The following is a 27,343-nucleotide window of genomic DNA, read 5'->3' as shown; positions in this document are numbered from 1 at the left end:
GATCAAGACCATCCTGGCTAACATGGTGAAACCCCATCTCTACTAAAATACAAAAAACTGGCTGGGCATGGTGGTGCGCACCTGTAGTCCCAGCTACTTGGGAAGCTGAGGCAGGCGAGTCTCTTGAACCCAGAAGGCGGAAGTTGCAGTGAGCCAAGATCATGCCACTGCACTCCAGCCTGATGACAGAGCAAGACTCTGTCTAATAATAATAATAATAATCCTTCTACATATATTAAATACAAACTATTCTAATATTCAACAAAATGGCAAATCCTATAATCAGTCAGTTTACACAATGTTCAAAGGTTTCTTGGGTCATGTCCTGGAACTTGGGGTTCTATCTTCTCATTTGGAAAATGAAGGAATCAAACTAGACCATTTCTCAAGTCTCTTCCATCTTAAAAACTCAGACTTGGCCAGGCACAGTGGCTCACGCCTGTAATCCCAACACTTTGGGAGACTGAGGCAGGTGGATCACCTGAGGTCAAGAGTTCAAAACCAGCCTGATCAACATGGTGAAACCCCGTCTTTATTAAAAATACAAAAAATAAAAATAAAATAAAATAAAATAAAATAACTGGGCATAGTGGCGCAGGCCTGCAGTCCCAGCTGCTTGGGAGGCTGAGGCAGAATTGTTTGAACTCAGGAGACAGAGGTTGCAGTGAGCCGAGATTGCGACACTGAACTTCAACCTGGGTGACAGAGTGAAACTCCGTCTCAAGAAGAAAACAAAAACCAAAAAAACCTCAGACTCCAATTCCAGTAGAATCTGCAGTGGAAAAATATTGTTACATCAGGCCTAAATTCTCTAGAGGCAAGAGAAAGCATCTTCTCCAGAAACACAGGAAAGAAAGTAGGAAGGTCATATTTTGGTCTGGCCGTATAATTACTTCTAGAAAATATCAAAACCAATCATTATAATAGAGGCAAGGTGGCTGCTGACACTCAGGAAAATAACTTTTACCATAATTGTCATTAATATTTATTTACCTTCGGTGACAGTATTAAAGAAGATCACTTATGTCATTAGGAAGAATACTTTAATAGTTTGGGTTGTTTGCTTTAATTCCCTAAATTTTGCATCATTTAACAATAAGCTAACTTTGGGAAATGATCATCAAAAATATATAAATATACCTTTTTGTTTTATACTAAATGGTTAATCTTAAATAGACCCTTGTATTATGTAAGAGTCCCTCCACCATGGTAGACCCTCTTCAAAAGACTAAAATAAAAAATGAAGTAATTTGGGAATCACCTAATATAACAAGATGTTATTATAAAATAAATCCCCAATATTTATTTGCGCAATTATTTAACTCTCATTATCAAGTCATTGAAATAGAAATCAAAGAATCTATAGATTTCTGGAATCACAGAACAAGGTTAAAAGGAGTTGGTTTACATGATCATCCACTCAACTCTACAGAGTTTTATTATTATTTACATATTATTTATATGTTGGGGCCAGGCGCAGTGGATCACACCTGTAATTTCAGCACTTTGAGAGGCCAATGTGGGTGCGTCACCTGAGGTCAGGAGTTTGAGACCAGCCTGGCTAACATGATGAAACTCCATCTCTACTAAAAATACAAAAATTAGCTGGGCATGGTGACTTGTGCCTGTAATCCCAGCTACTCAGAAGGCTGAGGCAGGAGAATCGCTTGAACCTGGGAGGCAGAGGCTGCAGTGGGCTGAGATCACGCCATTGCATTCCAGCCTAGGTGACAGAGCAAGACTCTATCTCAAAAGAAAAAAAACAAATAAATAAAATAATACACATATATTATTTTTTGGTTGTCTTCCAATTCAGATAAGGCAATATAAATATTATTAAATATATTGCTTTTCTTAAATAGAAGTTTGCATATCTCATCCAAACTAGCTGTTAATTTTCAAATTTGAATATCTTAGTAGGAGGATAAAGTGCACAGGTAGAGGAACATTTTATTTGCTGCCTTAAAGACTTTCAGCACAAGTAAAAATCCGTGAACTGACAATTATAAGTTCTTTTCACTTCAATAAAATGCTATTTCAATTGAGACTTTCTGTTATCTCCAGAGAAAACAACTACTGAGTTCTATCCAATGCAATGAAAGCAGAATCAGTCAGATAATATTCAGTTTATTTACATTTATTTTCTTTTTTTTTTCCTGTTTTTTTGTTTGTTTGTTTTGTTTTGTTTTTCGAGACAGAATCTCGTTCTGTCACCAGGCTGGAGTGCAGTGGTGCAGTCTCGGCTCACTGCAACCTCTGCCTCCCGAGTTCAAGTGATTCTCCTGACTCAGCCTCCCAAGTAGCTGAGACTACAGGCGCCTGCCACCAGACCCAGCTAATTTTTATATTTTTAGTAAAGACAGGGTTTCACCATGTTGGCCAAGATGGTCTCAATCTCTTGACCTCGTGATTCACCCACCTCGGCCTCCCAAAGTGCTGGGATTACAGGCGTGAACCATTGTGCCCGGCCTATTTACATTTATTTTCAACTAACAATTGCATCAAGCTGAATTTCCAAAATAAAAAGTGAATGCTGGCATTTCGTTTTCATTTTTTAACTTGAGAAAATCACCAGCATGGGGCAAAAAAAAAATGGGAATCCTCTGTACTAATTTATAGTGACCTGAACATTTTTCTCTCCCTCTGTCTCCCTCTCTCTCCATCCCTCCCTCACTTTCTCTGTCTCCTTTTCCCATTGCCTCCTCTCCACCACCACCAAGAAATACTGCTTTTTTTTTTCTTTCTTTCTTTTTGTGGAGATGGAGTCTCATTCTGTCTCCCAGGCTGCAGTGCAACCTCTGCCTCTCAGGTTCAAGTGATCCTCCTGCCTCAGCCTCCTGAGTAACTGGGATTACAGGCATGGGTCCCGTGCCTGGCTAATTTTTGTATTTTTAGTAGAGACAGGGTTTAATCATGCTGGCCCGGCTGGTCTTGAACTCCTAACCTCAGGTGATCTGCCCGCCGCCTCAGCCTCCCAAAGTGCTGGGATTACAGGCATGAGCCACTGCACCCAGCCTAATACTTCTGCTTTTAAAGTATTAACTCTATTTGCTGCAAATAAACTTTGAACACGGACTTTAAAATTGTCTTGTACTGGGATGTATTGGATTCATTGGCCAGGCAGGTTTCTGGATCATAAAAGGTCGTGTTGTTGCCCATTGCCACGACAGGAGAAACACCTTAGCAGTTTCACTGCAATATAGAAGTTTATTTGAAGACCAGTTCACTTCTTATCTGTTTTATTTTTACTGCAACCCAACACAATAGTGTCAAACCAAAGTGACTGTTAAACTTCATCTGTCCTGTATTCTATGCTGAGCACTTCTAGAAGGCAGCAGTGCAACCCAAAATACTTTGAATGAGACTCACTTCACAAGACAACACAACAACAAAGGTAATATGACAACTCCGCCTTTTATGCCCTGATATGTTACTAAAAATATCTAACAGATTTATTGCGTATCATTTCCTCTTCACATACAACTCTGAATTCTGCTTTTGCACTTTAGCATCGTCCACATTATGTTATCATTTTCATTATTTTGGAGTAAACTTTTCTAGAGTCTTCACATGATAGAAATTTGGAATATAATATTTTGAAATGGATAATTTTATTTCAAAATGCAGCTTGTGAGGAAATGTAGAAAAGGTTTTAATTTATTCTTAAATTATATGTGCATTTCCTCCTGAAAGAGTGGCATAACTGCATCACGTTATGACCCTCGTGGGGCTAAGTACCTCCTGCAAGACACAACATGTACCCATTTAGCAAAACATCTGCTGACTCCTAGAATCCATCAAGTTTATCCAGCATCAAATCTATAAGAGAAGGCGGGCTTTTTAATTTGTAGCATTTTGTATGCTAATATTTTATTTTCCCCTTATGCATCTCATATTTATTTATTTTTTTATGTGCATTTTGCTTCTTTTCACCTGGGGGCAGCACTGTGAAATATCACAGACCTTTGACTCAGTATTTCTCTAACGAGCCAACGAGGTACAAACAGGATTTTTATATCCATTTGTAAATTTTAGTTGGGGGTAGTTGAGAGAAGGAAAAATAAAAAGACAAATACTACATTTGTATAAGGTTTAATTCACATCACTCCTATAATTCTGTGCTGTTGGCATATGTCTCAATAAATAAGCTTCAAAAAGAAATTATTGCAATGTAAAAATAGTTTCCCTGAATTCACATGCTTTTTACTGTTCCCAGGTCTCACAATGGCTTTTAAACTTATTTTTTCAGCTTCTTAGAGCCATGTACTCCATATTGTGATAGGATATGTTTCTATGCCCTGCTCCCTAGAGTGGAGCTGGAGAGAAAGGAAGTTGAGACAGCTTGGCTCCACACTCGACTCAAAGCAGCCCAACCTGAGAGACTTACTTTTGTTGCCAGAGGAAAAGGAACCTTAAAAAATAGAGGGTGAATAAAGGCTGAGGAGTTTAAGCCTGAAAAGAAAGCCCACAAACAGACAAGTGAAACATCTGAGTGCCTGCCATACCACGCACTGTCCTAGGCACGGGAGATAAAGGCTCAGAACATAGTTAATGCTCCCATGGAACTACGGTGTGGAGAATTTAATCTCCAAAGCATACCCCTTGCCTTGATCATCTCCAAATTATGCCCATTTTCCAGAATAGGCTTTCTCTGGAAACTTGTTCTTCAGGTAGTTCTAGGCATATTCTCAATATGGCGGAGAAAACATTGAAAATCAACGGTTTACATTTTTATAATTTCTGATTTTTATTTCATACATATATATTGCAATTGAGCAATATTAGTAACCTTGGAAGAAAGATAAAAAACAGCCAGTGTCCACTGGTGGTTACAGAATTCTAATTGATATCATTTATAAAACTTCATTAAACTACTTAAAATTACAACTAATTGAAATAATGTTATGTGAGTTAGAAAATGCCAATGTCCTTTAGTATTTAAAAAGTTTAAATGTAAATGGTCTAAGAGCAAGGCTAATTTGGTATTATTATTGTTATTGGAAGCTTTTATTAAACTGAATCCAAATGATGGGTAACAATTTGTAAAAAGTAAATAAATGCAACCAGAAATAGTAAACTAAGCTCAACAATATCCTATAATCTCTATTCCTACAAATAGAATTCTCAAAATCTTCAGAGAATGGGATAAGAATCTTTTCCTAGGGTGAACCTGCTATAGTCCCTGCTTCTTACCTTGTCTTCCTGTTTCTCACTGACCTGTCCCTCAGCTGGCATCAGTTTCTTACTGCCCTCTGTAGGCTAGGCACGAATTCATTCCTTTTAAGCAGTTTTGTTTTTACAACTGAAAGTATAGACAAGTATAAATTCACTTGTTTCACAAAACACAAATTTTTAAAAAGATTATTATACTAAAGCCGGGTGTGGTGGCTCACGCCTGTAATCCCAGCACTTTGGGAGGCAGAGGTGAGCGGATCACGAGGTCAGGCGATCGAGACCATCCTGGATAACACGGTGAAACCCCGTCTCTACTAAAAAAACAAAAAAATACAAAAAAATTAGCCGGGCGTGGTGGCAGGCACCTGTAGTCCCAGATACTCCAGAGGCTGAGGCAGGAGAATGGTGTGAACCCGGGAGGCGGAGCTTGCAGTGAGCCGAGATGGTGCCACTGCACTCCAGCCTGGGCGACAGAGCAAGACTCAAAATCTCAAAATCTCAAAAAAAAAAAAAGAAAAAAAAAAGATTATTATATTAATGGCACTCAAATTAACCCCAAGAATGTACTGTACCATTATTTCATTTCTTTAATTTAAAATGTTTTCTTGGCACTTGACCTTCTTTCTCAGAGCCCACTTGGGCTTTCATTTAAAAAATAAAAATAAATAAAAATAAATATTTTACTTCAAAAGCAATACATGTTGATTAGACGAAAAAGAAAACAAGCAAATGGAAAACCTTCCTAGAAACATTAACACCTTGATGTATATCCTTCCAACCTGTCTTCTCTGCCAGCATGTACCTTCATATTCTTTTATCTTTATTTTTTTTATTTTTTTGAGACTGAGTCTCGCTCTGTTGCCCCAGGCTGGAGTGCAGTGATACGATCTTGGTTCCCTGCAATCTCTGCCTCCCGGGTTCAAGAGATTCTCCCACCTCAGCCTCCGGAGTAGCTGGGATTACAGGCTCCTGCCACCATGCCTGGCTAATTTTTGTATTTTTGGTAGAGACAGGGTGTCACCATGTTGGCCAGGCTGGTCTCAAACTCCTGACCTCAGGTGATCTGCGCCCACCTTGGCCTCCCAAAGTGTTAGGATTGCAGGCGTGAGCCACCGCACTCGGCCCCTTTATATTCTATATTCTTTTAGTATTTCCTTTTTTTTTTTTTTTTTTTTTTTTTAAGAAAATGCTATCCTAAGGCCGGGCGCAGTGGCTCAAGCCTGTAATCCCAGCACTTTGGGAGGCCGAGACGGGCGGATCACGAGGTCAGGAGATCGAGACCATCCTGGCTGACACGGTGAAACCCCGTCTCTACTTTAAAAAATACAAAAAAATGGCCGGGCGAGGTGGCGGCGCCTGTAGTCCCAGCTACTCGGGAGGCTGAGGCAGGAGAATGGCGTGAACCCGGGAGGCGGAGCTTGCAGTGAGCTGAGATCCGGCCACTGCACTCCAGCCTGGGCGGCAGAGCGAGACTCCGTCTCAAAAAAAAAAAAAAAAAAAGAAAATGCTATCCTATTGTACGTTCAACTACTTTTCAAAAAATGTATATTAACAAATGCCCTTCCATACTGTCCATTTTGGTGGCATCCTAATATCCCACTATGTAAACATACATTTTATTCAATTCTCCTCCATCATCAACACAAAGTATTGTAGCTCTGTGATGATTATACTTATAGCTATGCCTATTCTTTTATTTGAAATTGGCCTAATAAATGTTTTCTAAACTAAAGCATTCTGAATTGATGCTTTACAATTTTTTCTCTCCCTGGCTGGGCACAGTGGCTCACACCTGTAATCCCAGCACTTTGGGAGGCCGAGGCAGGCAGATCACGAGGTCAGGAGTTTGAGACCAGCCTGGCCAATATGGTGAAACCCCCGTCTCTACTAAAAATGCAAAAATTAGCCGGGCAGAGTGGCACGCGCCTCTGGTCCCAGTTACTCGGGAAGCTGAAGCAGAAGAATCACTTGAACCCGGGAGGCAGAGGCTATAGTGAGCTAAGATTGTGCCACGGCACTCCAACCTGGGCAACAGAGCAAGACTCCATCTTAAAAAAACAAAAAACAAAATAAACAAAAACAAATTTTTTTTCTCTCCCGTTATCATCAAAAAGTGAAAGGCAAATAGAACCTCACTGATTGGTAGGGCCTCAGGAGGATCACCAGGGTCTCTATCTTCACAATCTTTGTCGTTCAGTTTGCTTAATTCATATTTAAAAAAACAAACTCAAACGAGATAGAAAAACACAACAGAAAGACACTTCTGTCTCTTCTCTGGCACATTTCCTTCCAAAAACTAAGGTACTGTGGAAGCCAAATTAACAGTGTGGTGATGAAAACCGTCACTGAACATTTAGCGGGGGGGGGGTGGGTGTTGGAAAAAGAAGAAGAAAGGAAGAAGAAAGAGGACGGGGTGGAAAAGGGGATCAAAAATACTCTGTAGGAATATTTTACAAAGTAGGGAAGAGCTTAGAAAACTGCCCATCAACATAGAGGAAGAATCCTTAGAAGATTCATCCTCCACCCTGATTTGTAAGCCTTATCAAGCAAAAGCCAGATTTGAATACGATTTATCAACAGACTAAGATTACGATCTGTAAACTCTGGGATGAAACATCTCACTTATGATAAAGCAATTTGAATTGAGATGTACTGTTATATTTGAAGTGTCAAACCATGTTTTCAAAAAAGAACTCATGATTTATTTTTGCCTGGGATCGGCTTGGTCCCAATCCTTCTAAACATTCTGCTGTGTCAGTACTTCTATATCCCAAGCCACCAGCAGTGAGTCAGACTGGTGCCCTGAGTGAGTCTTGTGGCCTCTCCCCAGATCACCTCCTTAACCACGCCATCTCTTTTACTCTTGCTGGGACTTACTGCTGAAGTTGTTCTAGCACGTGGATTGACCTTTTTGAACATGCCTGGCTGGGAAGACAACGCTGTACCCTTCTCTGCCATCAGCCTGTCCCATCCTTGTCCTGGAGTGGTGATGGCTGTGACCTTATTCCCTGACTAGTCTCTTCCTTCTCAGTGGCTCTCAGGAGTACTTGTGCTTAACATAGTCCTTGAGCACAACTCTTTAAATAACGAACTCATTTAAAAAAAGAAATCCAACTTTGGGAGGCCGAGACGGGCGGATCACGAGGTCAGGAGATCGCGACCATCCTCGCTAACACGGTGAAACCCCGTCTCTACTAAAAAATACAAAAAAACTAGCCGGGCATGGTGGCGGGCGCCTGTAGTCCCAGCTACTGGGGAGGCTGAGGCAAGAGAATGGCAAAAACACGGGAGGCGGAGCTTGCAGTGAGCTGAGATCCAGCCACTGCACTCCAGCCTGGGCGACAAAGTGAGACTCCGTCTCAAAAAAAAAAAAAAAAAATTCAAACTCCATTAAGGGCAAGACTAGTCCTTAGTTAAGACTAGTAGATGTTTCCACACTTTCCTAGGGTTTATAAGCCCTGTCTATGTAATGCTTCTGTTGCCTCAACAATCCAGTTTAAAGACTGACAATACTTGTTTATAATAGCAGTCTAATACAGGCTTTTTACAATCTTTGTTCTCAATTTTTTTTTTTTTTTTTTTGAGATGGAGTCTCGTCCTGTTGCCCAGGCTGGAGTGCAATGACACAATCTTGGCTCACTGCAACCTCCACCTGCCAAGGTTCAAATGATTCTCCTGCATCAGACTCCCGAGTAGCTGGGATTACAGGTACCTGCCACCGCGCCCAGCTATTTTTCGTATTTTTAGTAGAGACGTGGTTTCAGCCTGTTGGCCAGGCTGGTCTCAAACTCCTGACCTTGTGATCCGCCCGTCTCAGCTTCCTAAAGTGCTGGGATTAAGGCATGAGCCACCGCACCCCACCTCTCATTCATTTTTTAAAGCATTTAAAGTGGTTTATCAGAAATACATAGAATACACTTTAATAAAATCAGAATGAAGCAAAAATAAAAATAAAGAATAGAAAGAAAATGGAGTTTTTCATTTGGAGGCTCTCACAGCCAAAGTACACAGGGAGTCACAAGTCTCATTGTCCATGGGTGCAAGAAAACATCAAGTGCTTGGCTCAAACAGCTCTCCTTTTGGGTTCATGAGGGATGTCCTCAACAAGATTCTGAGCACACACAGCAACTGGTTTCATAAAACTATTTTCCTACATAAAACAATGAACACATCTGCTTCTGTACTGGCACTTTTGCTTTAATGGGCTCCCCAGTGATCCCATATAAGCTACACAGGCAAATCACACTCTGAAGCTGACACTACATTTGCACTGAGTTTTGAAGAATGAGTAGGAGATATCCAGATGGAGAAAAGTAGAGGTACTTCAAACAAACCAAAGTTATGAAGAGATGGGCATGATCACTTTTCAGTAACTACAACTCAGAAGTCTGGATGAGTAACTGGAATGGAGTGACTCATGTCTTGAAAATCATCTGGATGAGACTGACAGTAGTAAGACCTTTACAGCGCAGGTAGGAGTTGAGGATGCCAAGGCCTTTGGCATGGGAAGGTGGTAGGTAGTAACAAGTGATAATGAACGCAGTCTGGTACATACCACATGGTCAGCTTTCTTTTCCTCTAACAAAAACATGTTAGTGATGATAAAGTTCACTTGAAGGCATGCAAAATTTGAAGAGCAAGTGGGTGTTCCTGGGGAAATTGTCTGGTACAGCTGAGAGTGGATCAAAAAAAACAAAATAGACTTGGGAAACAGGGGAAGCTGTGGGAGTGGGAGAATATCCCAGGAAGGCTGCAGAGAAGCAAACTGATGCTCACCTGAACTCTGGAAACTATTACAATTGAAAGCACAGGCAGAAGGGAAAGAACTGAAATGTAACGGTCAAAATGCCAACAGCACTTAAAACAAAATCCTGGAGGTCAGGAAAAGGCTGGGATTGAGCCACTGCATTTGACCAGAGGCTGCTGGCAAGCACACGAGCAGTCTCCAGTGAGGACAACAGCCAGAAAACAGACAAAAGTCTGAGGATGGAGACGTTTCAATGACTTGGAGGAGCAAACACAGAGCAACAAGAAGGGAAAATGCAGAGTTAAGGTTAGATTTTAGGCCGGGTACTGTGGCTCATACCTGTAATCCCAGCTTTGAGAGGCCAATCCAACACCTGAGGTCAGGAGTTACAGACTAGCCTGGCCAACATAGTGAAACCCTGTCTCTACTAAAAATACAAAAATTAGCTGGGCATGGTGGCATGCACCTGTAATCCCAGCTACTCTGGAGGCAGAGGTCGCAATGAGCCAAGATTGTGCCACTGCACTCCAGCCTGGGTGACATAGGGAGACTCCGTTTCAAGAAAAACAAAACCAAACCAAACCTTGGGATTAACATTCCTTCTGACTTTGGTGTTTTGCAGCTGAGGTGACAGTGGACATGGAAATACAATAACAAAAAAAATCTGAGCACGGACAATGTGGTGAAATCCCATCTCTACGAAAAAAACCACACATGTAAGACACTTCACCTGCTTTCCATTCTAATTGAACATATGTAACAGCCCTAACAGTGCCATATATGCAACAGGCACTCAAAAATATCAACAAAGATTGGTGATACATGGAAACTAGAATTCAAAGTGAACTTTTCTCAGAAAAGCCAGAGTACATAAAGTTGACAATTTCAATGTCAACACATTTCCAGGTTACACACACTTCAGAGAAAGTATCTCGAAGCTCCTTGCTTTCCATGAGGCCACTCAATGTCACCACCATGCTAAGGTCAACCAGCTTTAGCTGTAACTACCAAACCAACCAGTATGGGAGACCCTACTGATTCCCAATTAAGGCCTTCAGCCTGTTAACGTATAAGATGCAAAGAAAAACGTTGGTATAGTTTTCAAAACCAGGATTGAGAAAGTACACGGCCTCACATTCTTTTAACAGTACATTTATCCAAGTTTGAAATACACCGAACACCAGCCATGGCTTCTTTCACTGCGGAGCTTCCTAGGGACGGGGATGCATTCAAGCCCCTCTCGCTACTGCACAAAACAGAGGCCAGGCATGGCGGCTCATACTTGTCATCCCGGCACTTTGGGAGGCCAAAACTGGTGGATCACCTGCGGTTCGAGACCATCCTGGCCAGCATGGTGAAACCCCATCTCTACTAAAAAATACAAAAAATTGCCAGGCATCTACAATCCCAGCTGCTTGGGAGACTGAGGCACGAGAATCACTTGAACCCAGAAGAATTTGCAGTTAGCCAAGATTGCACCACTGCACTCCAACCTGGGCACCACGAATGAAACTCCATCTCAAAAAGTCAAAGGAATGTCCACAAGCATTCCTAGACATCACAGACATGTCCTACAGGCAAGATTTGATCCTGGTCCAACTGTGTACTTTCTACCAACCTGCCCAGTATGTCTACTCATTGTCCTTTCATAGACTTTAACCTATTAAAAACACACAGCCTCTCTCCAGATTCTAGACGAGTCTAGCCAGGGATAAATGCCCATAGCTAAGTAACCCTGGCCATCACCAATAGTGCATGGCAGACCTCTCTTTGCTAGGGCTGTTCAGGTTTGAATCGCCCCACGATGCAGTCATTGGTTGGGGAGAAGACTTTGAGAGCACATTTCCAGTTCATCTGTAGTAATCACTTTGTGAAGATTTTATTTTACTTTGCTAACAGGGACCTTATTTTACTGCCCCAAATAAAAAGCCAGACATGAAGAATGTGAGCCAAAGATTTATTTATTCATTTCTTGCATTTGAAGTACTCTTCGATAACATCCTTGGCCTGAGACTCCTTTCCATAGTCCTTAAAAAAAAAAAAACACATGCCATTTCTTGTTAACATTTAGGAATTTCACCAAGTTATTATTATCAACTACAGTGGAGCTTCAACAATTAGCTATGTCTTATAAATATGTTTCTCATCACTAAGATTTGTTATAGCCACTTTCAGGGACCTTAACGACTTCAATGTCCTTAAGGCTCGTAACATGGCTTTACTATTGCCAGTTTTTAAAGTATGTCTGCACAAACACAATCAGGTAAGCAGATTCATTGGCTGGCTTATAAATTACAGCTTTTATTTTTTTCTGAAATGCAGAAAATGCTTTAAACCTGTTGAATCAGTTTTTTCCTTTTTTAAGATCCTCAACTTAATTTCAATACAAGGTGTTATATGATTACCTAGCACAATCTTCATCCCTAAAATAAATGGTGACTTACCTTTACTACTACACAACTGCAACCAACCACTTTACGGGGTTTCCCCTCTCTGTCAATTTTACAGAGGCCTACCCATTCTCCTAATTTCTTGTTGTCATCAACCTATTGGGAGAAAATTAAAAAAAAAAAATCATATTAATAGACATTAACACTACCAAAAATAAATTCAACCCAAAAGGTGGCTGTAGTCAGAAGGGTGACATGGCAGTTTCCTCATGGCAGTTCAGTAGAGGGAGCCAGTTGTCATCATGTACAGCACAAAGATCACCTACAAGCCTACTAATCTTCGTTGTATACCAACGTCAAAATTACCATTCAATTCTGCAGGTATAAAATGCTTCTACCTACAATCATCTTTAAAATGGCCAACAGTATCAGGTGCACGTAATGTTTACACCTGCACAAAATGAAGAGCTTGAGACTTCACAAAATTGACCCTGGTATACAAGCATCACTAAACATTAGTCCCAACACAATCCTTAGCAGCCTTACCTTAATTAGGTTGATCTGATGTTCAGCACAAAGGGCCTCCACCAACTTGACATACATAGGCTCATCACAGTTGGATGCAAGCACACAAAGATGGGCCTGGCGCCTGAAATTCAAATTACAACAAAAATGAAGCTACAACTCAGATCCAAATCCATCATTCTTGCATTTTAGGAGTTATCTTTGCACTAACACTTGTAAAACATAAGCAGCAAATCTATTTAACACATAAATGTGTACAAAATTGCCTGAGTCTGAAGAACCTGCTAGGTAGCATATACATCTTCAATTAACCTAAGAGGTTTTCAGTAAAACCTCTTTCCCTGACACACTGAATTGGTATAAAGGCATTTTTAAAACTTGTGGCCAAATCCCAACCATAATGGCTTTCTTGTAAGCCAGCTTCATACATCGTAAGAAACATGTGAAAGGCCGGGCGCCGAGGCTCACTCCCATAATCTCAGCACTTTGGGAGGACAAGGGGGGCAGATCATCTGAGGTCAGGAGTTCCAGACCAGCCAGAGACCAACATGGCGAAACCCCATTTCTACTGAAAGTACAAAAACTAGCTGGGCATGGTGGCATGTGCCTGTAATTCCAATAATTGCTTCAACCTGGTAGGTAGAGGTTGCAATGAGATCGCGCCACTGCACTCCAGCCTGGGCAACAGAGCGAGACTCTGTCTCAAAGGAAAAAAAAAAAAAAGCTGTGGCATTAATGGAACAGTTATGAAATGCCTTGCAATACTGCCGAAGTAGAAATACATAAGATTCATACTAGAATCTACTAAATACATTTAACAATAATGCCGTTTCCATCGGATTCAACTGGCTAGATTACACCAAAACGAACTGAACTTGTCCTGTAAAACCTTAAAACTGCATTTAAATTCAGCTCAAGAGTAGGTTGTCAATGCAACCACCATAAAAAACACATTAACTCGATCCATTCAAAATACATTAATAAATATCCCAAATTAAAATAAATCACAGATATTCCTACACCTAGGACCAAATGCTTCTGAAACCTGAGTTTGAAATTCCATTAATGTAATGCTTGTTTTGCAAACTGCCAAACGTAATGTGGCTCTCCATCTCATCTCTCCGCCTAAGTATAAAACTGACTAGCCCCACGACCTACAGGTTTGTCAGACTCTTACATTTCACTCATAAAAGGAGTGAAGGGGTATCCGACAATTTAAGTCATCATTCAAACACTGTAGTTTTGAGTGCTTATCCCCGTTCCAACAGCCACCCACACATTTTAAGTGGGCTTTATAGATCTAAGTTCTGATACCTTTTCCTAGGTTTCCTGTAGGACGGATGCCATTCAGAACTTTTGCGCTAACACCATGAACTCCACGCCTTCTTCCCTTGGGTGGCAGTTTTGTTCCGGTTGCAAGAACCCACAGTATTGAGACTGATACACGTACTTGTCTAAGGCTTTGGCAGCTTCGCGAATTCCACGTGCTAGGCCATCGTGGATGAGGGCGGTCTTCAGCACCTCTTGTAAAGCAGTATTAACGTCCATTACACCTCCAGCAGCAATGCTGAAACACGACACATCAGAACCATCAGTTAAAATCCTCACACCGCATAACGCCTTGACCTCAGAAAAGACCTAGTGTACAACAGAAGCGCTTACGGCAACCCGTTCGACCCAGTCCTGCTCCGCCAGCTGCAGGCCCACGCCTCAGCCGAACCCCGACCCCAACTCCAAACCCGGCCCCTGGGCTCACCCTTCCTCGGCCATGGCGGTGGGTTACGGGTGAAGCGGAATCTTGAACGCACTGAAAAACAAAAGCATTAACCTGCTAGAGCACCAAATACTTGTAACTAATCCCTGTAAAAACACAACGAGCCACGAATCACAACCAATACAACCGGGCCGCTTCGCAAAACTTACCCCAAGCCTCCGCCTCCGCGCGACTCCGCGGCGGCAGGGAAAGAGGCCTCATCAGCCCGCATGACGGTATTTAAGGGTTTTTTCAGGCCCCCTGTGCGCATGTGCACTCCCACCCTCGAAAGAGGTGGCTCCCGCGGTGCCGGGCCTGGGGACTTTCTGTTTCCGGATTCAGGCGGTCCTGAGGCAAGAGTACTGCGAGTTTTCTGTGTCTGCCAGGCCAGTCCTTGGCGAGTGCAACAGGCACTACGTGGGCAGCTTCGCGTTGTCCTTCTTTAAGGGGGCGTGGCTCACAGAGGCCCAGGGAACTCATTCTACGGAGCGCGACAGGAGACAAACAAGTTGTTCCGCGTGGTCCTTAAGGCACCTGGAGCCTTGTATCCCGCCGAGCGCCAGTTTTAACCCTTTCCACACCACGTTCTACTTTCCCCTCGCTTCCACAAGACCCAGTCTTCCCAGGCAGCGCATTTTGTTCCTTCGCTCCTAAGTCACCCTGAGAGACCCCCATGATTGTGTCGTTGTGGGTGTGATCCTCATCTTTGTCTTCATGAAACGAGAACCAACACGCTTTCACTATTCCAGGCTGGAGTGCAACGGCGCGATCTCGGCTCACTGCAACCTCCGGCTCCCGGTTTCAAGCGATTCTCCTGCCTCAGCCTCCCGAGTAGCCGGGATTACAGGCGCCTGCCACCACGCCTGGCTAATTTTTTGTATTTTTAGTAAAGACGGGATTTCACCATGTCGGCCAGGCTGGTCTCGAACTCCTGACCTCAGGTGATCCTCCCGCCTCGGCCTCCCAAAGTGCTGGGATTACAGGCGTGAGCCACTGCTCCCGGCTGCTTTCACTATTTCTAAGCACTTTCCCTGCGGTGTGTTGGTAAAGGGGGACCCTGCAGCCGGGGGGTCAATTCTAGTTTCTAAATATAGGGGGAGTCGCTTCTGAACGAAGTTTGTTCTGCTTTGTTTGGTTTTTAAGGATGGATTGTGCTCGGAATACACAGTCCCGCGCAAATCAGAATTCCTCAGGTGCATTTTCAACACCTACAATGTGCCTGACGCAGGGCCAGGACTACAGACATGAAATATCCAGTCTTTGAGGAATCCATTTTCTTACGGGAAGCAACATTTTAAATTTGGAAGTGATTGACCATTCCCCAATCCCCACTTCCAAAGCAAACGCACGAAACACTACTGAATATGATCAATACTGCCTTTGTGTTTAATTTCCTCTCCTGAGTAGTCAGCCGCCAATCCAGTGAGCAATTATTAGGCGCTTGGCACGTGCCAGCGCTGTGAATCCAGTGAACAGATACTGTTAGACTGGTGAGTGCAGCGAAAAAAACAAAACTGGATAACGCGGTAAGAGCGCCAGGGAGTTCATCAGAACAGAGACCTGCTGTAATGTTAATAAACTGATAGAGTTCAGTTTTAGATTTTCCGCTGGTTTCAGTTTCATTTTTAAAGCGTTCAAGCTGCTTCTCTGTCAGTAACTCATGCAAATGTTTATTGAGCTTTTGATTAAAGAAAAAGAAAACGCGGAATTTATAAAGATAAGGATTCATTCCTGCTGCCCTGGTTTGTTTGTGGTGGGAATAAGATTTAAGACAAAAATCAGAATACCTCAGGGCCACAGAGGAGATAAAAGTGACAGGGGGTTAGGGAGTGGGGGATCGTGTGGAAAGGTAAGAAGAGGACCTCAGGCTTCTGGCAGCAAAACAAAAACTAAGGGATTCCAAATCGGCGAGCGTGGAAGGAGAGGACAGGGTATTCTAAATGGATGAAAGTGTAGGGGCAAAGGTGTGAAGGCCTTCTTGCCTATTTTGGAGGTTATAGTTAACACGTTTGTATTTTTTAAGGAGAATGTGGCAAATAATCTTTCAGCATATTTCTTATTATTTAAAGATAGTAAAGTTAATATGCTAAGTATATTAGATTCCTTCCCCAAAAGAGTTTTTAAGGAAGAAGCAGGGAATTTGGGAAACCTAAGTGTGAAAACAATCACTGGCAAACAGCATATTTATGTGGGGGGAAATGATCAAGTGTCTTGTTAGCTAAGGCAGTTGTTCCCAGTACCAGCCAACTCAGACTTGGTCTCTATCTTTTAGCAGCTGCTAATCTGTTCTGTTGACTCAGACATCGTGGATCTCTGCTTTAATATCTCACTGCACTAAATGTCCTTTCACACAAACCTCCCTCCTTAGACCTGGAGCTACATTTTTTTTAAGTCCTACTTATAAAACCAGCTCTAACCCCCAAAATGAAGTCAAAGGGCACACTGGTGATACAGGGGTTCTTTAATATAGATTTTCCTAGTTCACTTTTTTTTTTTTTTTTTTTTTTTTTTTGAGGTGGAGTTTTGTTCTTGTCACCAGGCTGGAGTGCAGTGGCGGGATCTTGGTTCACTGCAACCTCTGACTCCCGGGTTCAAGCAATTCTCCTGCCTCAGCCTCCCGAGTAGCTGGAATTACAGGCACCCACCGCTACACCTGGCTAAGTTTTGTACTTTTAGTAGAAAGGGGGGTTTCATCATGTTGGCCGGGCTAGTCTCGAACTCCTGACCTTGGTTGATCCGCCCACCTTGGCCTCCCAAAGTGCTTGGATTACAGGTGCGAGTCACTGCGCCCAGCCTCCTAGTTCACATTTTTAAGGTTACCTCCTCTCAATTTCTGAGACTGGTAAAGGTGGGAGACTACACAGAGGTTAGTGACTGGTCACTCTTATACCAGCAGAGTATAACACATCATGTGCACAAATATGAATCTGACACACATATGAAAACCAAATGTATTCTAAAGTTTGTTTTAGGAACAATACTGATAGTAAGAGGTAACTTGTTTCACTTTTTCTATATGCCAGGTAAGGTGCTAAAGTCTTTTCAGGCATTTTTGCCCTTTATTGTTATAGAGACTGTATCTGGTAGTGATGGTATTAGCCCACTTTAACAGGTCAGGAAGCCAAGGTTTAGGTAGTTGCCCAAGATCACACAGCTAAGAAATGTGGAAGCTGGTATTTAAGCTCAGTGGACTTCAAAGCCTGTGCTCCTAACCCTTCAGTCGTTTGATTGATTGCCAGAATGTGGAAAGGAGATTGCTGAGAATTCAAGAATTACTCTTTACATCTCTGGTTTGGCAACAGTACAACTGGTTCTATCCCGCTGTGCTAAAAACTATATAGATGGAGGAAGGGAATATTGCTGTTAGGCAGAAAAATTTGCATTTGGATTTCTGAATTATCTAAGTGTAGATGTGTAGTTTACTAGGGCTGCCATAACAAAGTACCACAAACTGGGTGGCTTAACCAACAGAAATCTATTATCTCATAGTCCTGAAGGCTGGAAGTCTGAAGTCAAGGTGTTGGGTGAGTTGGTTCCTTCTGAGGGTGTGAGGAAGAACCCATTTCACGCCTCTTTCCTAGCTTCTGGAGGTTTGTTGGCAATCTTGGTGTTCCTTGACTTGTGTTAGCATAACTCCAGTCTTTGCATGATGTTCTTTCTGTGTGCATGTCTGAGTTTGCTTCTGAATGTTTCCTTTTTATAAGAATATCAGCCATATTGGATTAGGGGCCCACCTGCTCCAGTATGACCTCGTCTTAACTGATTACATCTCCAACAAACCTATTCCAAATCAGGTCTTATTCTGAAGTAGAAGATGTTAGGATTTCAACATGTGAATTTTGAGGGAACACAGTTCAACTCATAACAGATGACAAAGAAGGAGGAGATATAGAATGATCAAATGAAAGAAAGCTTTTTTGAGATGAACTGCAAAAAAACTTACTTGGAAGACCAGAGCTGGAGAGAAAAACCGGGCTGAGACATAATCATGATTTTATATCATGGAGTGGTCAGGAGGACCCAACTGTGCAGGGTTAAAATTCCAGCTTACTTTGTGACCTTTGGCAAGTTATTTTCTTTCTGAGCTAGTAAAATGGTGGTAATGCCATAATATTTCTGTGAGGATTAAATGAGATAGGCATTTAAAGTGTTTACCACTATGCCTGTAAAGTAATTTACCTTATAAAGAACTTCACATGAAAATACATGGAAAGGTTCTTAAATATTACCTTGCTCGTGTCCTAAACCATCCAGCACTTAGTACAGTGAATTGCATATTGGAGGCTAAACACATGTGTACTGAATGAATTCACTGAGTGAAATAAGATTAAAGAAACCTCCTGGGGCCAGGTGCTGTGGCTCAGCCTGTAATCCCAGCACTTTGGGAGGCTGAGGCGGGCGGGTCACGGGGTCAGGAGTTTGAGACCAGTCTGGCCAACGTGGTGAAACCCTGTCTCTACTAAAAATACAAAAATTAGCCAGGTGTGGTGGCAGGCGCCTGTAATCCTGGCTACTCAGGAGGCTGAGGCAGGAGAATCGCTTGAACCCAGGAGGCGGAGGTTGCAGTGAGCCGAGATCACACCATTGCACTCCAGCCTGGGCCACAGAGCAAAACTCCGTCTCAAAAAAAATAAAATAGGCCGGGCGCGGTGGCTCACGCCTGTAATCCCAGCACTTTGGGAGGCCGAGGCGGGCGGATCACAAGGGCAGGAGATCGAGACCACGGTGAAACCCCGTCTCTACTAAAAATTACAAAAAAATTAGCCGGGCGCGGTTGTGGGCGCCTGTAGTCCCAGCTACTCGGGAGGCTGAGGCAGGAGAATGGCGTGAACCCGGGAGGCGGAGCTTGCAGTGAGCCGAGATCGCGCCACTGCACTCCAGCCTGGGCTGGGGGACAGAGCGAGACTCCGTCTCAAAAAATAAATAAATAAATAAATAAATAAATAAATAAATAAATAAAAAATAAAAAAAAATAAAAATAAAGCCTCTTGAGTAGATGTCATACTTAAAGGAAAGCCATGTTGAGGACTACCGTAATAAATTAGCATCTGTTGTGAGTTAGTTGGAAGCTTTGAGCATCCCAGGAAATCACTTTTAATTTGAAAACTTCAAGTGTCCCTACCTTTGGGGTAGGGAGTAGAAACTAAATACGATGGATGAGTGATAAGAAATAGGAGAAAAAATTAAAACATGCTCTACTGCTGCAACTCAGAAACATATAGGCTTAACTCTCATTTATTATACCATGTAGTTTTAAACATAATGAAGAAAAATTAGTCATAGCTGAAGAAAGATTTGAATAGAATCCCATTACATCGAAGGAAGAATTAAAGGAAAAAGAGAAGTAGCAAAGAGAGAAAAAAACAGAAAATAAGAAAGCAGATGGATTAGCAAGAGTGGAATAGACTAATAAAGGCTGTCGGTAGTAGCTTGTAAAGTTAACATGTTTATTAAGTGAAAACAAGGTTGTAGGGGAGAATGCGGTTAGATGATTATATAGCTAAGTATGAAGCCTGTGCCAATAGCTTATATTTTTGGAGGGTTTTGTGTAATTATCATCTAAGTTTGCACAAGTCTTAGTAAGAATATATCTTCACCTGCTTGTTTTGTAGTTTTTATCTGGTGTTTTTTTTTCTTTCTTTCTTTAGAAACAGGATCTTGCTATGTTGCACAGGCCGATCTTGAACTCCACTGTGCCCAACCATCCACTTTTTTTTTTTTTTTTTTTTGCTACCAGATGTTACCCAGAACTCTTGGGTACTGTAACAGCACACTACAGGGCTGACTTAGAGTTCATGGAAACTAAACAAACATACTATGGAATATAATTAGAGATAATACTTCATAAGTATTATCCCGTGTAGCTGGGATTACAGGCGCCTGCCACCAAACCTGGCTGATTTTTATAAATAAACTAATTATAAACCAACTACACAGTTTTATTTTTTTTTGTTTTTGTTTTTTGTTTTTGAGATAGAGCCTCACTTTGTCACCCAGGCTGGAGTGTAGTGGCACGATCTTGGCTCACTGCAACTTCCGCCTCCCGGGTTCAAGCAATTCTCCCGCCTCAGACTCTCGGGTAGCTGGGATTACAGGCACCTGCCACCACGCCTGGCTAATTTTTGTATTTTTAGTAGAGATAGGGTTTCACCACATTGGCCAGACTGGTCTCAAACTCCTGACCTCAGGTGATCCACCCGAATCAGCCTCCCAAAGTGCTGGGATTACAGGCATGAGCCACTGCACCTGGCCGCTACACAGTAATTTATAAATGAAATAAAGAGTAGTGGCGGGTAGAGCAAAGCTTAAATTAACATTAAATTGATTCCCTTAGGATACAAAGAGGGCTTGTGTGGGTGAGACTCCAGCCCTCTCTGCTGCTTCCTCTGCTGTTATCTGTGCAACGTTTCTTTTGAAAATGGGTCCTGATGCTCTAAAATGTATTTGATGCCTGCACTTCTTATTAGGGAATCATTAGAATGAAGTCAGTACCACTCCTATCCTTATAACTGAAACTACATTTTTAAAAAAAAAAGTCCTATTTTTATAACTGGTTCTAACACTACAAATGAATGTGAAGGGCAGACTGGTGATTCTAGGACTCGATGTAGATTCTCCTCTCTACCATTTTCTGACTCTGTAGCCTTGGTCAAGAGACTTCCAATCTCTGGATCTCAGGTACTTCATCTGCAAAATGAAGTAGGCAATTATACGAGATACCTTTAAGCACTTTTTTGGTTTCAGTATTCTACATCATTATTTTCAAACAATTTTCACTGTTAGTAAATGTTGAACATCTATGCTGTCTGCTATATTAGTTTTCTGATTTTACTTGACTTTATCCACATGACTATGAGCTGTAGTTAATGCCCGCTTCCCTCCTATGTCTCCAACTTACAGATGATGTCTTCATTTGTAAATAACAGCTATGGCTTTTTAAATATTAGAATCAGTAAGCATGTTCATTGTAGGAGATTTGAATAATACTGTATCAGTGATAATTCTTTCCAAGCAGCAGAATGAGCTGTGGCCAACATTTTAAAATGAATTTGTTGGAAATGTACTGGATGGCTCAGAGAATAGAACAGTTTGTTTGCGCAGCCAGGTCTAGGGAATAGTAAGAATAGAACGGTTTGTTTGAGCAGTCAGGTCTAGGGAATGGTAGGAATGTAATAGTTCCAGGGGTCTTGGTTATAGGACCTCATCAAAAGTCTCTTAAGGCAGTGCTTTACAAAATGACTATCTATCTGAGGATTCTTCACTCAATTCATCACAGATTATTAGTTTAATAAAATGCAACAAATATTAATTAGTGGGAGGTTCTGCAAGACTATCCTTCTTACAGATAACTAAGGTAACTCTGAAAATGTATCAAAACAAAAAATAACTACCTGAAGACACTGGAGAGTGACAGAATTTGGGGATAGTTGTGGGGACCAACACCGAGAGGAAGGAATGACACTGGCTTATTTTCCATTTTTATGAGTGTTAGCATGAGGACACCCTTAGTCAGTGCTACATGGAACAACTAATAGAGTTCCTCAGTTGTAATGCCTTAAAAACCAGAGAACAGAGTTGTATTAGTCAGGGTTCTCTAGAAGGACAGAACTAATGGAATATATATATTTATACATATATAAAAAAATAACATATTATAATATATATTATATTTTATATGTTATGTATGTTATATATTATATATGTTATATATTATATATGTTATATATTATATATGTTATATATTATATTTTATGTTATATATATTATATATGTATATATGTCATATACATATATAACATAAAATATTATATATGTATATATGTCATATACATATATAACATATAAAATATTTATATATAGATAGTATATATATGTATTTTTTTGAGACAGAGTTTTGCTCTGTTGCCCAGATTGGAGTGCAATGGCATGATCTCAGCTCACTGCAACTTCTGCCTCCTGGGTTCAAGTGATTCTCCTGCTTCAGCGTCCTGAGTAGCTGGGATTACAGGCATGCACCACCATGCCTGGCTAATTTTTATATTTTTAGTAGAGATGGGGTTTCACCATGTTGGCCAGGCTGCTCTCAAACTTCTGACCTCAGGTGATCCACCCGCCTCAGCCTCCCAAAGTGCTGGGATTACAGGTGTGAGCCACCGCACCGGAACCATATATATAAGGGGAGTTTATTAAGTATTAACTCACACAGTCACAATGTCCCACAATAGGCCATCTGCAGGTTGAGGAGCAAGGAGAACCAATCTGAGTTCCAAAACTGAAGAACTTGGAGTCCAATGTTCAAGGGCAGGAAGCATCCAGCATGGAAGAAAGATACAGGCTGGGAGGCTAGGCCAGTTTCTCTTTTCACATTTTCTACCTGCTTATATTCTAGCCAGACTGGCAGCTGATTAGATTGTGCCCACCCAGATTAATGGTGGGTCTGCCTTTCCCGGCCGACTGACTCAAATGTTAATCTCCTTTGGCAACACCCTCACAGACACACCCAGGATCAATACTTTGTATCCTTCAGTCCAATCAAGTTGACACCCAGTATTAACCATCACAAGAGTTTAGAATAACCATGGCACTGGAAATTGAAGAAAGTAGGGAAATCCTAGAAAGGAGAGAGCCAGAGAGGGGAAAACCAAAATTTTCCATGTATACTCTGCCTCAATCTCTGGCTGAACCCTGAATTACACATACATAGGGTAGCACGGTGGCTTATGCCTGTAATCCCAGCACTTTGGGAAGCTGAGGCAGGTGGATCATAAGGTCAGGAGTTCAACTTGATTAAACTTGGTTAACCAAGTTGAACTCCTGACTAACTTGGTTAAACTCCGTCTCTACTAAAAATACAATATTAGTTGGGCATGGTGGAGCATTCTTGTAATCTCAGCTCCTCAGGAGGCTGAGACAGGAGAAGTGCTTAAAACCTGGAAGGCAGAGGTTGCAGTGAACTGAGGTCCCGCCACTGCACTCCAGCCTGGGCAACAAGAGCGAAACTCCATCTCAAAGAAAAAAAAAAGAGAGAGAGAGAGAGAAAGAAAACAATATTCAAAACCTTCCCAAATTTGGTGAAACACATAAATTCAGGTTCAAGAAGTTCAGTGAACCCCAAGAAGAATAAATACACACACGTATACACACCTAGGCATATCATAAGTGAGATATTAAAACTCAAAGATGAAATTACAGTAGCATTTAGGAGGAAAAAAAGACGTATTACATACAGGAAACCAATAATACAAAATTCCACTAATTTCTCTCAAAAGATAGGAGCCAAATGATAACAGAATCACATCTTGAAAGGGCTGAAAGACAACTTTTTACCCATATTTCTATATTCAATGAAAGGCCCTTCCAGAACGAAGACAAAATGATGACATTCAGAGCTAAACAAAAACTAACAGAACTAATCACCAGAAGATTCATACTTGAAGAAATGTTACAGAAAGTTGCTCATGTTGAAGAAAAATGATACCAGATGGAAAATTTAGATGTTCCAGAAGGAATGAAGATCACTGAAAATGGTCAATATGTGAGTAAATTTCAGAATATTTTTCTTTTTGATTAAACAGTACATATGGCTAAAGTAAAAATTATAATATTGCGTGATGAACTTTGTGTCTTCATAGATATAATCCGTATGACAACTAAGAATGAAGGATGAAGGGAGAAGAGGTGGCTGCTGGGTAAGGCCGTCTCTATGAGTCTAACAACCTGCAAGGTTCTTACATTTTACATGAAGTGCTACAATATTAGCCCTAAGTGGACCAGGAGAGTTAAGAATGTGTGTATTGTAATCCCTAAGCAACGACTAAAAATAGTTGAAATATAGCTAAAATGATAACATATAAATTGCAATGGAATTTCAAAATTTTTTTCCCAAATAAGCCAAAATAAGGTTAAAAAAAAAAAGAAACAAATGAATAAAAAACAGATGGGAATATATAAGACAAATAGTAAAATGGTAGACGTAAACCCAATCCCATCAATACTTACCTTATATGTAAGTAGACTATCTTCTCAAATTAATACATGTTAATACTGGAGGAGAGGAAGTTTTTGACTTGTTTTATGAGTGCAGAATTACTTACTACCAAAGCCTGACAAAAGAAAATAAAAAGAAATTACAGATCAACATTACTCATAAGCATATACAAAAAAATCTTTAACAAAATATTAGCAAATTTATCCAGCAATATATAAAAAAGAGAATACATCTTGACCAAGCAAGATTTATCTCAAGAATGCAAGGTTAACATTAGACAGTTAACATTAGACAATTGATCAGTATAATTTATTATATTAACAGAATAAAGAAGAAAAACCATGTACAATAGACGCAGAAGTACTATTGGATAAAATTTAACACAAATTCATTTTAAAATTTCTCAACACATTAGGAATAGAAGGTAGCATCCTTAACCTTCTGAAAGGCACATGTGAAAAATCTACAGCTAACTTCGTACTTTATAGTGGAAGACCAAGTGTTTTTCCTGTGAGATTGGGAACAAAGTGAGGCACTCATTCCCACCACATTTATTCACCATTTTACTGGGCATCCTAGTCAGTGCAATAGAATAAGTGAAAGAAACAAAAGCGTACATTTCAAAAAGGAAGAAGTAAAACTCTATTCACAGATGGCATAATTGTTTATGTAGAAAATCTAATAGAATCTATACAACAATGACTAGAACTAATGAGGGAATTTAGCAAGATTGCAGGATACCATATTCATACAAAAGTTCATTTACTTTTATATATAATCAGCAAATTGTTGGAAATTTAAATGTAAAAATACCATTTTTACTAGCTTCTAAAACTAAGGTATTTTGGAATAAATTTAACATGAGGCATATAATACCTACACCGTGAAAAATGTGAAAATGTTATGAAAGAAATATCTTTATAATTGGAGAGATATTCCGTGTTCATGGATTAAAAGCTTAATAGTGATTCAATATCAGTTCTCCCCAAATTGATACATGGAGTCAAACAAATACCAGTAAGAATTCCACCAGGTTGTTTGGAGAATATGAGAGCTAATTGTGACATTTCTCTAGAAATTCAAAGTACCAAAATATTCAAACCACTCTTGAAAAGAAGAACATAGTTGGACACTTTTTACTGCCTGACTTCAAACACGTCGGGTCTTGATATGCAATGGAAGCAAGTGAGTGGAAGAAGCCAGCACCACCTAAAACCTCTTCTGGTGAGAGTGGCAGCATTCTTGAGGAGTGGGGATGATATTCTAACTACAATGTCTTATACCTGGCTCCAGTGGTATTGGCAGCATGTGCTGGAGATGTACGTCCAGCAGGGTTGCAGTGCTATGCATACTGGACTACTTAGGTGGTGTGACTTTAGGCACTTAGCCTCTAAGTGGTATGCGTGATCCTCCTGATGATACTATGTGTTACCTAATAATCAATGATAAATTCATTTTCTGCTTAAATTAGCCAACGTTGCTTTTTTAAATTAGCAACAGGGAACCCTGACTGATAGAAGTGCTAGGAAGAAAAATAGAAAGGTGAAAGGACAAAGGATGACTGGGGCTGTATTTGGATAAGGGGATAAGAATGAATTTCTTAGCTGGGCACCGTGGCTCACGCCTATAATCCCAGCACTTTGGGAGGCTGAGGCAGGTGGATTACCCGAGGTTGAGAGTTCAAGACCAGGCTGACCAACATGGAGAAACCCCATCTCTGTTAAAAATACAAAATTAGCCGGACATGGTGGCACATGCCTGTAGTCCCAGCTACTCGGGAAGCTGAGGCAGGAGAACCGCTTGAACCCAGGAGGTGGAGGTTGCCGTGAGCCAAGATGGCACCATTGCACTCCAGCCTGGGCAACAAGAGTGAAACTCCATCTCAAAGAAAAAAAAAAAAAGAATGAATGTCTTGGTCAGGTGTGGTGGCTCACGGCAGTAATCAGTAATCACAGCACTTTGGGGAACCAGGGCAGATGGATTGCCTGAGTCCAGGAGTTTGACACCAACCTGGGCAACATGGTGAAACCTCGTCTCTATTATTAAATAAATAAATAATAAAGAGTGAATTTCTCTGAGGCGGTGGCATTTAAACAAAGACTCTATTACTCCATTTTAGTTTGCAAAGAAAAAAATACTCTATATGTGTATATATGTCTATGAATAGATAATTGTGGTAGGCTGATAATGGATTCCAAAGATACATCCACATCCTAATCCCTGGAGCCTGTAAATGTTACCTTATATGAAAAAAAGGGTCTGTGCAGATGTGATTAAATTGGAGAACTTGAGATGAAGAGATCATCCTGGATTATCCAGGTGGGCCCTAAATTCATTCAAAATATCCTTACAAGAGACTGGCAAACGAAGATTACACACGGAAGAGAAGAGGCCCAGTGATCCCAGAGACAGAGATTAGGGTGATGCGGCACAAAATGCCAACAGTCACTAGAAGCTTCAAGGGGTAAGAAACAGACTCTTCCCTAGAGCCTCTAGAGGGAACATGATCCTGCTGACACCTGATTTTGGCTCAGTGAAACTGATGTTGAACTTCTGGCTTCCAGGACCTTGTTCTAAGCTACCAAATTTGTGATGATTTGTACAGCAGCCCCAGAAAACGAACACAGTAATAATATTTGATTATAAAATTGATGATCTGAAGGGAGAATGACAGGTAGAGATTAGAGGAAGAGAGTAGGATAGGGATATGAATAGCCTTGATGTAAATTAAAAATAGATGGACACATAAGAACACAGATTCTTTT

The 27,343-nt window shown here is 41.0% G+C and overlaps 1 protein-coding gene, 1 long non-coding RNA gene and 3 other non-coding genes across 7 annotated transcripts; 1 reads left to right on the top strand and 4 right to left on the bottom strand.

Moving 5' to 3' along the window:
* Positions 1-11,865: 11,865 nt before the first annotated feature.
* On the bottom strand, positions 11,866-14,832 carry RPS12 (ribosomal protein S12). Of its 3 annotated transcripts, none has more exons than XR_013416037.1 (6): positions 14,761-14,832; positions 14,500-14,644; positions 14,152-14,404; positions 12,859-12,961; positions 12,367-12,468; positions 11,866-11,950 (listed from the first exon to the last, which is right to left on the bottom strand). XR_013416037.1 is itself a non-coding variant. In XM_077998646.1 (6 exons), exons 1-6 carry the CDS (start codon positions 14,810-14,812, stop codon positions 11,888-11,890), a joined length of 582 nt encoding a protein of 193 aa, XP_077854772.1. In that variant the 5' UTR covers positions 14,813-14,832; the 3' UTR covers positions 11,866-11,887.
* LOC114677884 (small nucleolar RNA SNORA33) lies at positions 12,080-12,209 on the bottom strand. The gene has a single exon (XR_003729312.1). It is a non-coding gene; the product is annotated as a small nucleolar RNA SNORA33 (small nucleolar RNA).
* LOC114677892 (small nucleolar RNA SNORD100) lies at positions 12,548-12,623 on the bottom strand. The gene has a single exon (XR_003729318.1). It is a non-coding gene; the product is annotated as a small nucleolar RNA SNORD100 (small nucleolar RNA).
* Positions 13,998-14,070, bottom strand: LOC114677865 (small nucleolar RNA SNORD101). The gene has a single exon (XR_003729294.1). It is a non-coding gene; the product is annotated as a small nucleolar RNA SNORD101 (small nucleolar RNA).
* A 1,170-nt stretch (positions 14,833-16,002) lies between the features above and the next one.
* LOC114677492 (uncharacterized) lies at positions 16,003-25,806 on the top strand. Its single transcript, XR_013416988.1, has 4 exons — positions 16,003-16,116; positions 23,942-24,125; positions 24,223-24,279; positions 25,654-25,806. It is a non-coding gene; the product is annotated as an uncharacterized LOC114677492 (long non-coding RNA).
* Positions 25,807-27,343: the final 1,537 nt, after the last annotated feature.

The sequence above is a fragment of the Macaca mulatta genome, chromosome 4 (assembly GCF_049350105.2).
Source record: "Macaca mulatta isolate MMU2019108-1 chromosome 4, T2T-MMU8v2.0, whole genome shotgun sequence".
NCBI lineage: Eukaryota > Metazoa > Chordata > Mammalia > Primates > Cercopithecidae > Macaca > Macaca mulatta.
The sequence above is the reverse complement of the archived record's forward strand: the minus strand, read 5'-3'. Positions and strand labels throughout refer to the sequence as shown.

What these genes read in the sequence shown, in the direction of transcription:
- RPS12 (XM_077998646.1), bottom strand. Translation starts at nt 14,812, where the DNA reads ATGAGGCCTCTTTCCCTGCCGCCGCGGAGTCGCGCGGAGGCGGAGGCT. An exon ending in ATCAGATCAACCTAATTAAG is followed by an intron (nt 12,469 to 12,858) that starts GTAAGGCTGCTA and finishes TTCTCCCAATAG; the next exon opens with GTTGATGACAACAAGAAATT. An exon ending in GCAGTTGTGTAGTAGTAAAG is followed by an intron (nt 11,951 to 12,366) that starts GTAAGTCACCAT and finishes TTTTTTTTTAAG; the next exon opens with GACTATGGAAAGGAGTCTCA.